We start from the raw sequence: 16,186 nt of genomic DNA, 5'->3' as shown, positions 1-16,186 counted from the left end.
AGGAGATTTTCAGTGAATAAAAGTACTAGGCAGTAGAATAAGGGTAATAGCAGTAGGAATAAAAAGATCCCTAAAAGTGCAAGTATTTGAAGCAAGTCTATAGGTAGAGCATAAGAGTAGATGGTGTAAGGACTCAAACTGTTGAGAAATGGTCCTGACTGATTAATAAAGGTTTTTTTGTAAAACTTGGTCCTGCTACTTTACTCATTGCAGAAAGAGAAAAGACAGTCTAAATGGCAAACTGAGGATTAATGACTTCCAAACTGAAGAAATGTCAAAGGAAGGAAATGCATCCTTTCTCAGCTGTTAGCACTTTCTAGAAGTACAGAGTTATATCTCCTTTATACTGTAGACAGAAGGAGTTTGAGTTCTAGTCTGTTGATCCAGCTCTGGGCATTATTTTGTTTGCTGCTGGAGCTCTTTTGCAAATAGACAATATTTTAGTGGTATTAGCCCTGAATATGAATCGTTTCCTTCTGAAAATTGAAAGAGACTGCAAAATGAGCATTTTAGAATCAAAGCTCTTAAGTAAGCAGTGGGAACATCAGAGATATTGAACTAGCCTTTACATGTGCAGCCTTACAGGACTGTCTTGCAGTTACCAGAGCCCTGGCTTTAATGTCATTCTAACAACTAAAAATGTGTTATCCTGCTCCACTCTTTTTAATCTGAACCTCTTGAAACGTCTTGGATAAGAGTGTTCATACTTCTAAGAGTAAGATTACATGCTGTGACTAAAACTAAGTTAACCATAGTCTTCCAGTGCAAAGTTTGTTGGTAGTGCCCTTTCTCACTATGCAGCCTGCCTGACTCCCTCTGGCCATCATACTCCTTTCTACAAATAAGTCTGTTTGGCTCTCCCACCTCCCTTTTTCTGCCTAAAGGTTAAGGTTATTGTGGCTGCCTCAGGCCTTTTGCTGAGCTCCCCGACTCCTGGTGTGGGTAGGTGTGAAGGTTTGCAGTGAGAATGGGCATGTGGTGCACACTCATATTGGGCTGTAGTACTCGTGGAAGAAAAAAAATGTGCTAGCGGGGTGGACTTTGACTCCTGTACAATGGTTTCTCCTGCATAATTGCTATGAATGGCAGAGGCTGAAGGCCCTCCTGCTCAGACATCCTGCCTCCTTTTAGATGTTGCATATTCCCAGCTCACGTGCTTTATTTTATAAACAAAAAAAAAAAGCAGAAAGGGTCACCTTTCAGGTGCAAACCTGGACGACTGAAGTACTTCATTTTGATTTTTACCATCTTTTCTCACTCTGCAGGTAGTTGGCTCCTGATTTGCTGGCAAGCCTTCCCTGCCCTGTCAGAGGGCATCTCTGACTGGCAGCGGACTCAGGTGGCAGGTCTCAGCTGGGCCACACACCTCAGGCAGCCCATGTGGCATTGAGTGCTGCTGCCCAGAGCCTTTGCCAACTTCATCTGGCAGCTTACTGTGAAATTTCCATACAACTGCACCAGCTTTTGGCAAACTTAGCAGCTACCTGCTCTGAATCCCACTGGGCAGATGAGTTTCACTGCCTTTTATGTGCTTTTCTTCTTCCATCTCTGAAATAATCCTCCTGTGTGAATTCTTTCAGACGGTCCCGAATATTTGAATCCATAATAATGGTTCTGTATTGAAGTCTGGCAGTACCTAGGTAATGATGTTGCAGTTTTGGGGTAGTGCTGTAGCTCTCTCCCTGATCCTTGCACCTAGCAACCTGTATTTGAGATGATCTCTTAAAGCTTGCTCTTTTGACAGTAATTTTTTGATAAGTTAAGATACTGAGGGGGCTTCACTGCTGCTTTTGTTTCCTTGACTAACAATCTGTAGGTGTGTAGTTCCAAAACAAAACCCAAAAGAGGAGGGAAAAGAAAACACAGAACTGTTTCAGTTTGATCTCTATTATCTCTTCACTTGTGAATACCTCACACCATTGCAGTAAACACAGGCAATGTAAAATTAAATTGATTCTTCCTTATTTGGAAGAATAATAGGTATGAAGACGTGTTCAAATTGTTATTCAAGGTCCTATAAACGCATTCATGCTGAAGAAACCCACTTCTGTTTCACTAGAAATTAAAGTGTAAATTTAGTAAGCCAATTAGAGTAAAATCTTTTTAAATCAAGTCTGTCTTTCTCTCTCTCTCTCCCTTTTGTCTTAAATAGAGATTCACCCTGCAGCGAAACCCAATGTAATCAGATCAACACCAAGCCTTCAAGGTCCAAGTACAAAACGACTGCTTGCACCCTCCAATCACTCTTCACTAAGTATTTTAGGAAAAAGGAACTACAGCCATCATAATGGTCTTGATGGTAAGTAAAGGAGTATAAATGAAACGTATTAAATTTCTGAATTGCACGATTTTCTCTGGACCTGAAACAGCAAAGTTTTATGACTTTTCTGTAGGGTGTATGTTTTTAAAAAATGATGTTAAATAAGAAGGCACAGTCATAGAAATTTAAGGTGTAGACAGCATATTTTCAGCACTCGTAATGCAATTAATGGTGATGCGTATTCACTGAGTGTGAGTATTCATTAATACCATTAATGCCATGTCTCACAAAACCTATTTGTACCAATTTTCTTACTAATCTTTCACCTCTACATAAAAGCATAAGAAAGGGATAAAGCAAATTTAGTGAAAAGAGAAAGATGCTGCAAATGCTTTACTTTGCCTTATTGTGTTTTTATTTGAAAAAATATTATTTAAAATGCATTGCATTTCTTGAATTCTTCTTGTGCAATGTAGCTTCTGTAAGCAATTAGATTATTTGCTGTGTGGTGTTGCAAGTAGAAAATCTGAAAGAAGTTAGGCTCTGAAAATAGGCTGTTGAGACATGATTAGCACAAAAGAGGTGACTTTCTGTTTTCATGTTTCACAGGTCAAGGTAGAAATGAGAAAGATTCTTTTTAGACAAGATAATAGAAATGCTATTCCAAATACAGGAGGGAAAGCTCAATCCATTATTTTACCAGAACAATCGTGTTTTTCTGTCGTTGCCAATGTCATTTGTATCTTGCAGTGAAAATACCTACTGTACATTTAACAATACCTAGAAATCACTACATTTTTTGACACAAAGTGGTTATTTACTATATATGTATGACAGGATCACTTGGACCTTTGCTCACTGTGCGAACAACCATCACATGGTAGGCAAATAACATGCATGGCAACGCAAGCTATTCAATGGACTAAGGTGACAACTGTGTGATAAAACAATGACAACATTAATAGGCACAGCTATAAATGCAGTACATTTCACACAGCAGAATTTTCACTGTGGAGTTCATTGTGAAGTACTGTAGTGCTGATCTCATAGTTTCTGCATGTGATTAGGAACAAAAGCTGCTTTTTCTCCTCTAATGCTGGCCATTAGACTGGACTGGCTTTGTAATTTCTGAGTGAGGAATGAATTTCACCTGGAAATAAAGATTTTACTACATTTCCACAGCAAACAAAGCTATAGTAATAAGTTCAAGGTAAACATTATTTTGATGATATCCCTTTAAAGAGATGAGCTTCATAACATTTTTATTCTATTTATTTTGAATGTTCTCTTCAACATAAAATATTTATAAAGCTTGTTATTAGCCACATTGATTAGTTTGTATCAAATACATAACTGTGTTAAGACAATTTGCACATAAAAGCAATTTGAATCTAATCTAAATCTAATTTGAAAAATTACTATTGAGAGCTGTAAATTGTTGCTTTAGGAGATAATTATTTCTACTTATCTATTTTCTATTAAATCATAAAGTAAGCATATATACAAGGTAATAGAACTCTTGGAAGTGTATTTTTGTATGAAAATGAGTATTTTGGTTCTTGTCCTAGTTTTCCCTTTAGTTAAAAGCTTGCAAAGTGTAGTCAGTGCAAACTGCAAAATAATTTCTGACACACTGGATGTGATAAAACAATGATCATGGAAATATAATTTTCATCAGACTACTTTGTTCTACCAAGTCAAACACATTTAATAAACACTAAACTTAGTTACTGGCCAAAACTTATCTTTTGTTGACATATCCTCAAGTTTTCTTAACAGTTTTTTCAGCATAAAATCAGTTGCATTATTATCCTCTGCCACATATCAACCTTAACCATAATTTTTATTTAGGATCATTGCTGGCTATGATCACTTGGATCATCTTAATTTCCATTTTTCAGTAATGGTTGTGGTTCCCTTGGCTTTTTTGTTTCCAAAATACTATTGATCGTTTCTGGTTTTATTGCATTAATTAGCAGATTCCAGAATTATTCCAGAACAGTATTAGAAATTTTTTTAAGCCATAGAAGTATGTTTGTTTAAGATACACTATAATTTGCAGTATTCAAGTAAATGCAACCTGGGCCTTTGTAAATATATTTTTAGATTAGCATATTTCAAATCAATTGTGTTGCCCAGGTGAGTTGAGTGCTGTAGTTTTACGGGATATCATACTGACAAATCTATGACAGAGAAGGGGAAGACTGAGGAAAAAAACAGTAATACATGGTTTAATGCTTTTGAGTAAGTTATGACTGAATAAGAACATGATTACAATTTCTTAGGGAAGTCTTACGTTGGCTTAAGTCCTCAGTATGGCCAATGCAGTACAAGATTCTCTTTCATGTCCCATGTATGACTCCTGCAAAAAACTGGTGCAACTGATACAGATGAGGGAGTGTGTCATTTTCAGACCATTATTCCTTGTTAACTGAGGGAGCTCGTTTATCTCTTTTTGGAAACAGGGAGGCTTATGCTTAAAAATCTGATTATCAATCACAGATGGCTAAGAGACATAGCTCTAGTTCTATGCATCCACACGTAATTCATACACCTGAATGAAACAACACTGCTTAAGTGCCATTTATAGTACTATGGCTGTTGTTACAGACTGTTGGTGTTTTCAGAAAATAAGGTTGTGATCAGAGACTGTTTTTCTTTTCCCAGTTCTTCTAGGTGTTTGTGTTCTCTCTTGTAGGAGGGAGAATTTTTCTGAATGATCTTAGAGAAGTGCTCTTTTAGTCTGTTTTCAAATAACAGGAAATCTTGCATTCTGTAAGATAGAAAGAAAAATATCAGAGTTTTTTTCTATTCTGGAAAAATGTACAGCATCATGTAAAACACATGCTGGCGCTTTAAACTACTCTGAGATACAGAATTTCCATTGCTGCTATAAAGAAAATCAACATGAGATATTTGAATGGTTTTCAGTAGTGAAGGCAGTCTCTTTCAAATGGGGAAATTTATATCTTCAGAAGATCACAGCACTGCAGAATGTTTCTTGCATCCTATCTTATGACTGGAGTTGATGATTATAAGACTTAGGTGTGACTATGAGGTGCTTTGTAGGTATTGAATCTGATCTTCAAATTACTGTGTCTGAAATTATTTCAAACAATTACTTTCACTCACAAGATGCTTAACTGTGCACAACAGCACATCCAAGTAATTGTGTTTCACATCAGGATGTTGTTTTCGTAGGATCTGTATTGATAATTTTCCATATTTGGAAAGATCAGGTAAAGTTATTTTACATTAATGTAACCTCTGTCAACTGACAACTGTTTCTTTGCTTTTATATGCATCAGAACCAAATATCCACAGGATGTCCAAGATGATACAGTTACTGATGGAGTATAGAGATTATTCTGTACCCAGTGATACCAATTGCACTACTCAAGGGCAGAAGTACAAGTTGTTCATAGCTGAAGAGATTTTAATCAACAACTATGATCCCATTTTTCTCTTTTGAGACCTTCAATGTTGTATTTCAGCCTGAGATGTCTTGATAGCTTCAAGAGGATTCTTTCAACAGTCATTCTTCAGTTCCTCAGGGAATAAATTACTGAAGGATTCAGCTGTATCTAAGAATGAGAAAGAAATTTAATTGGCCCATTTTTGTAGGAAACCATGCATCTCTATTGTAGAAAGATAAGGAAGTGACATGAGAAATTGACGAAGTGAGAAACACCTAAAAAAATTGTACCTTCTCTCCTAGGTGCTATTTTGGTCAGTCCCTCTCAGTCTTTATGACTAACAGTATTGGCTATTGAAGAGATAAACAAGGAAAGAAAGCTTATATTTTACTCCTGGTTTTTGTGTTTGTTTGTTTGTTTTTTTTTTTCTATTGGGAATTTGAGACTCTCCATCAAATATATGAAACTCTAAGCAGCCTGACAAGCAGAGAAACTAAATCTTTCCTGCTCAAAAAGAAAAAAAAATAATAACATGTTTCCTTGGAGTTTATTTCGTATAACTCTGTGTGAAGTTATGTTAGGAAAAAAGTATTTTCACTGTTGGATTGAATGTCTCAGCAGAGAGAGATGCCTTTTCACTATGGTGTCTGCTTTTTTTGTTATCACAATATTAGTTTTGGTAAAGATAGAGAAGTTCTACCAAGGTGGCAGATTACAACCATCGAATGCATATTGAAAAACATCAGATACTCCATTCATTTTAAAAATAAAACCTTTTTTTTTCCGTATGTATTCTTCACATTAATAAACCATATGCCTACATAAATTGATTTAAACTTCATTTTATATACCAGTCATTTGAAACTGAAAGAGAAGAAATGAGATGGGATAAGCTATTGTGTGAATCTTCTGCAACTGTTTCTCCTGTGCTGAAACAAAACATGCAGTTAATATTGTACTGTGCACCCATTTTTCTGAAAAGTGAGATGCAAATGCTATTCATTGTTTTAAAGCCAGATTTTTCTTCTCTGAAATTTACCATGGAAATGTGTGGGCTAGTTTTGATCTTTGCTGTAACTAGTAAAAGTTTTTAAATACTTGTCTACATGGAAATGTGAGTACAGGAAGTAGATATCTCTGGGGATGTGGGTATTTCTCTAATGTTACTGCCATTTGTTGGGCAAGCAGAGTCATCAGTGAAAGAGTCATTTACAACTCTTTGTTATTTCCCAACTTATATATGACTCAGAGCTTTTATTTATATGAAGATATGAAATACTTTATTTGTAAGTCTTCGTTACTTACATTCAGTTCTGAGAATTTCAAAATAGGTTAGCATTCAAGCCTTGATGCCTCACTTTGAGCATTCTGTATGTTGCTTCCATCTTGTTGGACTAAGGAAATTCTGAAACTGGCAGTTGAGTAGAATGAGCAAGCTAAATGGGATCACAGAGGGAGCTGAGGATATTTCACAGTGAGGTGCCCCCCTGAGCTGTCCCCACTTTCTGCTGCTGAATAAGAATTTATTTTATACATATAGATAAGGTGTAGGCATTATTTCACAGTAATGCAATCTTTTGTAATTGGCAGAATAAACCAGCTCTTAAAACAGTAAACAATTAGAACAACTTTATAATCAAATTAGCTCACAAAACAATGCAGGTGGTCATTCCAGGAATTAGATTCTGCTTACTTCCCTGTGGTAGAGTTTTAAAGAATTAAAGTTGCAGAAAGACAGAACCTGTCTGTTGGTTAATAGGGTTAGGAGCACAATTACCTCACAAATTACATGCACTGGGTTTGAGATCTGAAGTTTGTACTTAGTAATTCTGTGTATGATTACTGCCAAGTGGATTCATTATTTATTGTAAGCTATGATTGCAGTGTACAAGTTCTACTTTATTGCATAGTGTAATATGGAAGGCACCTTCAAAAAACTGCTTAAGCAGTTTAACTGGAAAGTTCCTCATCTGGGGAAGATACTTTTTGATACATTTGTATGTTTCTGTATTCTTTTGCTTTTCTTGTCTGTGTATTCTCTCTCTAGTGTTTCAGATTTTGATCTTGGAAGACAAAGAGTCATCCTTAAATAAATTCAAATTAATTCTTAGTTTAAGGTTATATGCAATAACAAGGCAATGATAAAGCTTATTTAGAGGGAAAGGTTTATATAAGGGCATCATTTTTTTTAGTTCAAAGAATATTTAGTTAACAGAGTATGTGACAGTTTAAATTGTGTAACAATAGTACTTTATTAAGTAGCCTTTGCTAGATCTAGAATCTTTTGTCTACATCTACTTCTTAAAGAGATCTTTCAGTAACTTTTTTATTTATAAATCTACTCAAGTCTTTCTAGAAGGCTAGAAGGTGTTTCACAACTGAGATTCTATTTCAGTATCTGCAGCACTTTATAAAAAAAAATATAGCAAAAAATGATTCTTACCTAGATAGTGTAAACACTCTGCATGTGTAGCAGGTCTTTCTTTAGTTCTTTGCTTGATTATTAATAGGTTATCAGAATGCTAAAATCCCAGCATCAACAGCTGTTGGCATTGTATTAAGTGTGTAAACATATTGTTGAAAAATACTTTTAACAACCTCCAAGTCCATTCTGATGTTACATGTTGCAGTCCCCAGTTCATATCAATATCAATATTGGTATTAATATCAATTAATATCAAAGAGGATATTGTTCTGGAACATTGGTAGTAGAATCATGACTAAGTATGTCTTTATAGAACTGAGCATATAAATCTGTGTCAAAAGGACAGTACCTCTGAAAAAGAGTGAAGATATTCTTATTTCTGGAGAATCTGAATATAGGAAGTATGTGCTTTAGTTAGTTCGTTTCAGTCTGATTGTGAACGAGTGGAGATGTGTTGCTCTGCAACACATCTTTGTATTTCAAGAGAGAAGAAACCACATTCTTTTTGTTTAACCTGATTTTTAGCATTTGAGGAAATGGAGATGTGCTCTTTTAGGTTGTATCATTGTTGCTTTTGTTTTGGTTTTGTTTTGGTTTCTGGGAAGTTGGGCTTGCAAAAATAGTGAGTCCTTTCTCAAGAGTTATTTCCTTCCACAAAGGTAATCGCGGGGTTTTCTCAGGAACATTCCTCAAATGTTATTTGGCTGTAATGTCAAAACAGTAAGTAAACTTGTAATAACAAAAATAACTTCACTGTAAAGATATGAATTGCACATATCATGGGTTTCTTCACTCTACTCTACTAGGAAGAGCATAGTTGTGAGGTAGTACCTATAGTATTGTAACGCCACAAAGGACAAGTCTTCTGTCCCTGGTGGGAAAAGTAAAAACAACAGCAACAAAGGAAATGTACTGTAAGTTAAATAGCAGGATGAAGTCTGTGTTGGCTATTGGCCTGGTCATGATTTCTCAGCAGTATTATGCAAATGTGTGTGTTTGATTGACTGTCTTGTAATTTATCATATATGAGATAGTAATTTTAAAATTTCTGAATGTTATAATTCTCAATCTCCTTCTGCCATTTAAAGTAAAAATCCATGAAAATTCTCATGTAAAGGACAATGTAGTTTCATAGAGCTTTTCAAAATGGGAATAGTTATGGAATTATTACTGTTTGTATTTTTTCTACAATGCTAATCATTCATGAAAAATGATGCCACAATTTAAAAGCAACATAGAAAAAAATTTTCAGATGTGAAATATGAATTCTATTTTTTCATTTTCTTGCAGAAGAGGACAATTAAGAATAGATAATAATGAGTGCATGGAATAGTATACTTTTATCTGCTATGTATTTTCAGTGATGATTCTCATGTTTTTTTCATGAGACATCTTCCCAGTCCCTGCATTTCTGATATGCTCCTAGCCATGCAGAAACATCTTATATTTCAGGGTGAATGCAAGAAAATAAGATTTTTATGAGTGAAGACAATACTCTAATGCACTGTGGTTCTTCTGTTTTCCAGAATCATCCAGCCACTCTACAAGAACAATAATGGTAAGCATAAAGGAAGTTTTAGGTATAGATCAATCTATAGAAATGATTTGTCCTTTGAACACAAAGTAGGTATGGTAGCTTTGGTCAGCTTGTTAGCAAGTTTTCATATAAAGTCCACTATCACTGTTGAGTTTAAGTGAGTCATTTCATGGGAAATTTTGGGGAAAATTTGATGTAGGGTGAATAGTTTAAGAAATTGCAGTGCTGGCAATTAGATATATGAATATCCAATTACAATTCTGGTATTATGTGTTTAAGAGATTTTTTTCAATTATGTCAAATTGAAGTCGATTAAATCTCTTACACTGTATGTATATATCACAACAGAGAATGTTTAAAGTTGAAAAGATGTTGAGTAATGTCTTGTATCGCATTTCTGTGAGGTTGGTTTCTGACTTTATCTTGAGTTTGATAGTTTGTGTTCCAGGGACAGGGAAGCACTTAAACTGACTGATAAACTTCTAAAAAGTTAGATTAAAAAGTTTTGTGCATGAAAATGTCATTGATTTCATGTCTGTCTTGTTTTTTTTTATAGAGTGAGACATTTTATTAGTCTCTTTCAGCCTCCTAATAAAAGTTAGATAAGGACTGAACAAAAGTTAAAGGAGAAGACTGAGTAGGATATGCCTATCTAGCAGGGATTTGGGGTCAGAGCTATTCACTTCAGAAAAAGACTAATTTTTTGAAGCAGACTTTTTACATTTTAAAACAACCTGGAAAAAAAACATGATGTCACTAGAGCCTTTGTTGTCACTCCTATGGTTTTCAGTGTTCATTTAAAATAATTACTTCTTAGACATGTGCGGCATTTGTGGGACATGTGAATTCCCACACGGAAACTTGATTCAACACAGAGGAAAGGGTAAATGTAATTCATTGCCTTTATCACCAATAACCATTAATATTCTAATGCTAATAGGTAATAAACTGGTTAAGACTACAGACCACAAAAATTCAAAGCACTGGAGAAATCTGAAAAGCAATATTTTGTTTTTCTACTGGGTGTGACATAATCCTTGCTGTGATTAATTGTATTGAAGTAGACTTGTTTCCACATAAGAAGTTTAACCAGTAGAATTTCTGTGCTATAACATGTTGAAAGGGATTGAAAATTTTTTCAGTATTTTTTCAAATTTTGCATTGATGTCAGAAAAAGAGCTAAAGGTTAAGAGACTGTTGAAAAGAACATTCTTCATTTCCCTGTAATTTTTTCCCCTGTTAATTTTCCTCCGAAGATAACACATATTTTGACAGTTTGTCTCTTCAGTGTATCAAAACAGCTGTAAGAACTTAACCAAAGAAATGTTCTTTTCCTGTACAAGTGTGTCCTTACATAAAATATGGCCAAGCATTTGAAGCAGTGAGAGGTTTTTGAATAACTTGAGTTCTCAACCTTCTTGCATTCTGAGCCTCCCCAGACCTCCTTGCTGAGAACTCAGACCTTTCAGACTAATGCTGTGCAACCAAAGCAATGCTGTAGTTGTCCATTGCACTTAAATAAATAGAAGTGCAATTAAAAATAAGAACGCTAATTGGACAGTGTCAAAAGGCTATCACAGTGCCCACTCTTCTCTAATAAAATAACTGAATGTGCAATGGAAAATTTCTTACCACTCAGTAGGAAGATAATATCACTAAAGCCAGAAAATACATTATTCAGCTCATTAGAAGCAGTATGAGAGTGTCTATTCAACACAGAGAAAGTGAAGCTATGCTGTTGATGTCCATTTTTGAATGAGTACTGCAATAAATAAATTACTTTGAAATTAAGTCCACTTGTTCGGACTGATTATAGCTAATTTTCTAACAGATACAAAATTAAGCATAATATTTAATCAAACAGAATGAGAGAAAAAATGGTGTAAGTAAGACATTAAATCTGATCTTTTCTCTGAAGTTTCAGATTTGTGTTTAAATGAAAGCCAATGTGGAATAGATTGTACATTGCTATGTAAAAGAGCACATAGTTTTTCTGAGAACACTATGTATGTCTTCAATTTTTAAAACTCAAGAATTGTGCATTCAAGTACAGTATTGTCCCCTATTGTTTATTTCAGATTCTTGCTCATAAAAATAAAAAACCTAGAAAACTGCCAAGGGGTGTGTTTTTGTGTGAGGGGAGTATCTTCTCCATTTTAAGTATAAAACAGATTTCTTGTTATTCTGTGAATAGGTGGCTGGGATGGTTTTTCATTACTAAATTGATCTATATAAATACTTACTTCAAAGTGCTGCATTTAACGATGTGGTTTATTCAGAGGTTACATAGCTTTTGTGTAAATTCTGTTAAATGCTATGAACATGGTAGTAGTTTAGCCTGGCTTCTTTGGAAAGTAAGCCTTTTTTTAGTCTTCTTGCACAGAAGTCATTGACTACGATTTTCAGAATTAATTCCAGTCCAGGTATTTTGTTGAAGACCAAGTAGCAATCAGAATGTTCAAAATGATACTGTACACTATTTGTTTAATTTCTTGCATATGATCTATTGTTTTGATTACTTTTAATAGCCTTCAGGTTTCTTGAATGAAGTTCTATACCAGAAGTGAATCCATGTAAACATGTTTTGTAATTTTTGCATTTGTCACAAGTCTCCCTAAGTAAGCTAAACCAGCTCCAAACCTTGATTCTTTTGAGAGGGATAATGCCTGAGCAGATAAGAACTGCTTAGATGTGGCAAAAAAAATAATAATTTAGAAAATTCAATACCTAATTTAAACTCAGTGTCTAGATGTGGTTTACATGATATCTTGTATAATTAGGTCAATTAAATAAATTGAAGCAATTACTATGAATTACTGCCAATCATGTTGGGCACATGTGATTTCCTCTGGTGATTTTTTTTCTTTGTTTAGAGATCTTATCTTACCGTTGGTTTTTGTTTGAGAAAAAAATTTATATGAGAAAAAATGTAAACCACAAACAAAACCCACTGATTTAGGCCATGGAAAAATGTCCTTTCAGTATGGGAAGAGAGTTTGGTATGAAAAATTCAAAGCCAATTAGGATTTTACGATAATCCAGGTAAACATTTTTTCAGTCACAGCCAGCATAGACATTCCTCATTAATTTTTACATTACGCTTATAGTGCCTGCTGGTGTTATGTGCTTACTTCAAACACTTTTTTAATGTATCTTCTGTGTGAAAAAGAGTATTGCGTTCACTGAGAATTGGAGGTGCCTCACTTGCGCTCATTAGGAAATGAAGAGTTGTGTACACAAATGGGAAAGTCATGTCCCTGCCAGGTGGGTGCTGATTAGCAGCACTTGCAAGCAGCTGTCAAAAACGGAGCTGCATACCTGCCTGCGTGTGGATTAAATACCAGAGAATAGCACCCCTGCAGAAATGTTGTAGTGGGGGACAGATGGCACTGTGAAGCTGCTGTGACAAACACATGATCATCCTATAAACTCATCATTGGAGACTTGCTGAACACCTTCAGAAGATGACTTGTTTTCAGAAGCCTCTGAGAACGTCTTAGAGTCCTCAGCATGGAAACCTCCTTCCTGGCAGGTGAAACTTTTACAAGAGATCACTCTGTGCTCCAATCCTTATTGAATGCACCATTGTTGCCTTAAAGTTGTGATGGGGATTTTTTATTCCCTGCTTGGGTTGTAAGGCTGACTGGTGAGAGCTTTGTTTTCTCACCAAAACTTCAGTGCGTGCATTTATTAACGCACTGAAACATTACATGATCAGGACACTTTTCTCTATTGGGCCTAACATCAAACTGTGGTGTGGAGGTGCCTTTCTAGGCATCTCACTTGAGCTCAGAAATGTGTTTCAAGGAGTTATTTGTTGTGACACATGGGCAGACTCTAAACATTTATTTCCTCAGTTTACCCCTAGGAGGCTTTGCCCAAACCACACCTTCTTGTGCTTTGTGTTTCTCTTCCAGTTGCTCTCAGAAGTTTTCTCATAGTGTCTTTGGGGTGTGGAACAGTTTTCTGTTATGTGGACTCAACATACCTGCGATTTGTTGAAAATGGCAGCACAGCTTATTAGTAAATACTCAAAATCAAAATGCCAAAGTTGCACACAATAGCATTACAATGAAATTATCATAGCATTCTGTGTGCGTGGTGTTTGACTGAGTAGAGATCCTGTGGCAGTGCTAGCAATATTCTTGAGGCTTCCATAATCCTTCTACAATGGTGTATGCTCAGAGAGAAAAACAAAAAAGAGAAACATGGAGGAAAAAAAAAAAAAACAAAAAAGAAAAAAAAATGAAAAAGAAAAAGCATTTAAGTACTTAGTATGAAAGGTCTGTTTGCTCTGGGTATTGTCAGTATGACCATTTCACTGAAAGCTCATTTTAATACACAACGGTAAATATATATTTTTTTAGAGGAACTAATTGAACTGATTTTTCTACTTTTAAATTGTTTGAGAAGTTCAGTTGTTCCTATTAACTGGAAATTGAAGATAATGTGGTCCCCTGCACACAGACTGGTCTTTAAGCAAAGCATAATTAATTTCTCTGAATAAATTGAAAGGACTCATGGAGAAGAGAAATACAAGGAAAAACAATAATCATTATGATGTGAGAGAGAGGAGACGATATTGTAACCTTTGCACTATTTTCTGTAATACTATATCTTGCCTGGAATAAGAATTAGATTCTGAGAAATGGGAAAAAAAACAAACCAGTGCAGGACTAGCATTGACATCCGTCTTTACCACGGAAAAAGTATTATGAAAAAAAAAACCATAATTTTTCTATAAGGCTTAATTGTTTTACAAAGTTTTTGCTGTAGGAAATGCACTTCTTGTATGTTGCATGATTCCTGAACATACTTTGCATGTTTATGAGTGACTTAAGTGAAGAAAACATTCAGTGGCATATTAGAAAGGAAAAGATACTAACCATTTTGTGTGAGAACTTAAACTTGTTTCTGTCTGGGGAAGCAAAAAAAAATTGCTCTTCAATCCCTTGAATGGTCCTCTGTAATGTGTGGCACTGCTCACTGCCAGGTAAAAATAATCACTTTGAATACAGTGTGAAATCAGTACATCTGGGCTGTATGACTGCATTTTCTATGCATGAATTGTTGCTCACTTTTTGAGCAGTATCCATTTTGTGCACTAAGACATCATCAGTTAAATAACTTGGATTTTTAAATTTATCCAAACTATGTATTTTATCCTAACTTTATTGTAAATAACAGCTGAATTACTTCTAGCAGCATTTTCATTGCTTGTTTCTCCCCACCAAAGCCAACACAACAAAATGTGAAAATCAAACTGCAGTCTAGACAGTGAATGAAAACCTGGAAAAATTTAGGCAAATATTAGAGGGCCTACAAGGGAAGATTTGTCGCCCTGTGTGCAACAGCAGCTAAATTCACCACAAACCTTCTTTGTCTCTAAGGCAAAGGTATATAATTTTGTTCAAAGAAAGAATTATCTGTGACTCACTTAAGTTGTTGCTTTCCCCATTGCATCTAAGAAAACTTAGAGGTGATTGTTCAGTTTGTTACACTAAAGTAATGAATCCTGGAATTTGTGCTCAAATGAATAAAATTTGTCCTATTATAGGGAGTAAGTGGTCTGGATTGGGGTGTGTCAAAAATTGTGGCACAGTGGGAATGAAATACATTAAATATAAGTGTAATATTTGGCTGTTACATTTTTGTGGGCATGATTTCAGAGATCAGCTTCATGTGTTCTGCCAAACTTTGTACATGTTATCAGCACCTTCTTTTCTGAAGGACTGCAGACTTTTTCCCCTTAATTAGAGGCTACTCCCATGAGTGCACAGAATTGGGCACGTTTTGTGAACATTACACAGAAAGACAAAAATACAATCAGTAATGAGGAATACTTGGATTATTTCAGCAAGAAATAATACTTTTTCCTAAGGGAACATGATGCTGAATCCATGTGGCATAAAATAAGCAAAACTTTCGAATTCATATGTCTTCTAACATGTCTATTTTTATCAAATACTGCAATTACTTAATCCTACTGACAACTGGTTGCGCAGCAAACAAGACTCTAAATTCAAGAATTAATGCACTCGTCATGGAATTTTCCTCCAAAATGTTTCTTATAGACAGTGCAGAGAACACTTGCGCTCTCTACTTGCATGCATATCAGAAGGCAGCCTTCTGAGACAACACCTGTTGTATCTAAATCTTGCTAAACTATTAGTCCAACATGTAGCGATGGATCAATGTTCCATTTTATGTTTAATGTTATCTGTGTTAAAATGAAGGTAGAATTTTTGCAGTCAGCTCTAGAATATATATAATGACTGGTGGGTCAGCTGACGAACTATGGCAACTGCCTAGATGATGTAAAAAATTTTTACAGCAGTACCAGGGTTCTTGTCCCATATAGTGATTTTTATTTAAAATAAAGCCAGATACATTAAGGAGCTATAAAGTGAGAAATGTGGATTTTTTTATTGTTTATTGGATTAATGCAGTACTCAGATCAAAAAACGAATAATTGGTTGGGATACTGAGTTTTGATCAGAAAAATTTGCAAAATGAATTTGCTCCCAAAATCAACAGAATTCTGTTGC

At 35.1% G+C, this 16,186-nt stretch overlaps 1 protein-coding gene across 1 annotated transcript in view; it reads left to right on the top strand.

The window, feature by feature from the left end:
* The window catches only part of MTA3 (metastasis associated 1 family member 3), a 122,249-nt gene that overhangs the window by 85,333 nt on the left and 20,730 nt on the right, over positions 1 to 16,186 (top strand). Inside the window, exons 16-17 of the mRNA XM_042893279.1 lie at positions 2,153 to 2,299; positions 9,628 to 9,659. Of these exons, the coding sequence (XP_042749213.1) occupies positions 2,153 to 2,299; positions 9,628 to 9,659 (179 nt within the window). The remainder of the gene's footprint in view (positions 1 to 2,152; positions 2,300 to 9,627; positions 9,660 to 16,186) is intronic.

Source organism: Lagopus leucura, unplaced genomic scaffold (assembly GCF_019238085.1).
Source record: "Lagopus leucura isolate 7727_CA_CO unplaced genomic scaffold, USGS_WTPT01 Super-Scaffold_73, whole genome shotgun sequence".
NCBI lineage: Eukaryota > Metazoa > Chordata > Aves > Galliformes > Phasianidae > Lagopus > Lagopus leucura.
Note: the sequence above shows the minus strand (reverse complement) of the source record. Positions and strands in the feature narration are given on the sequence as shown.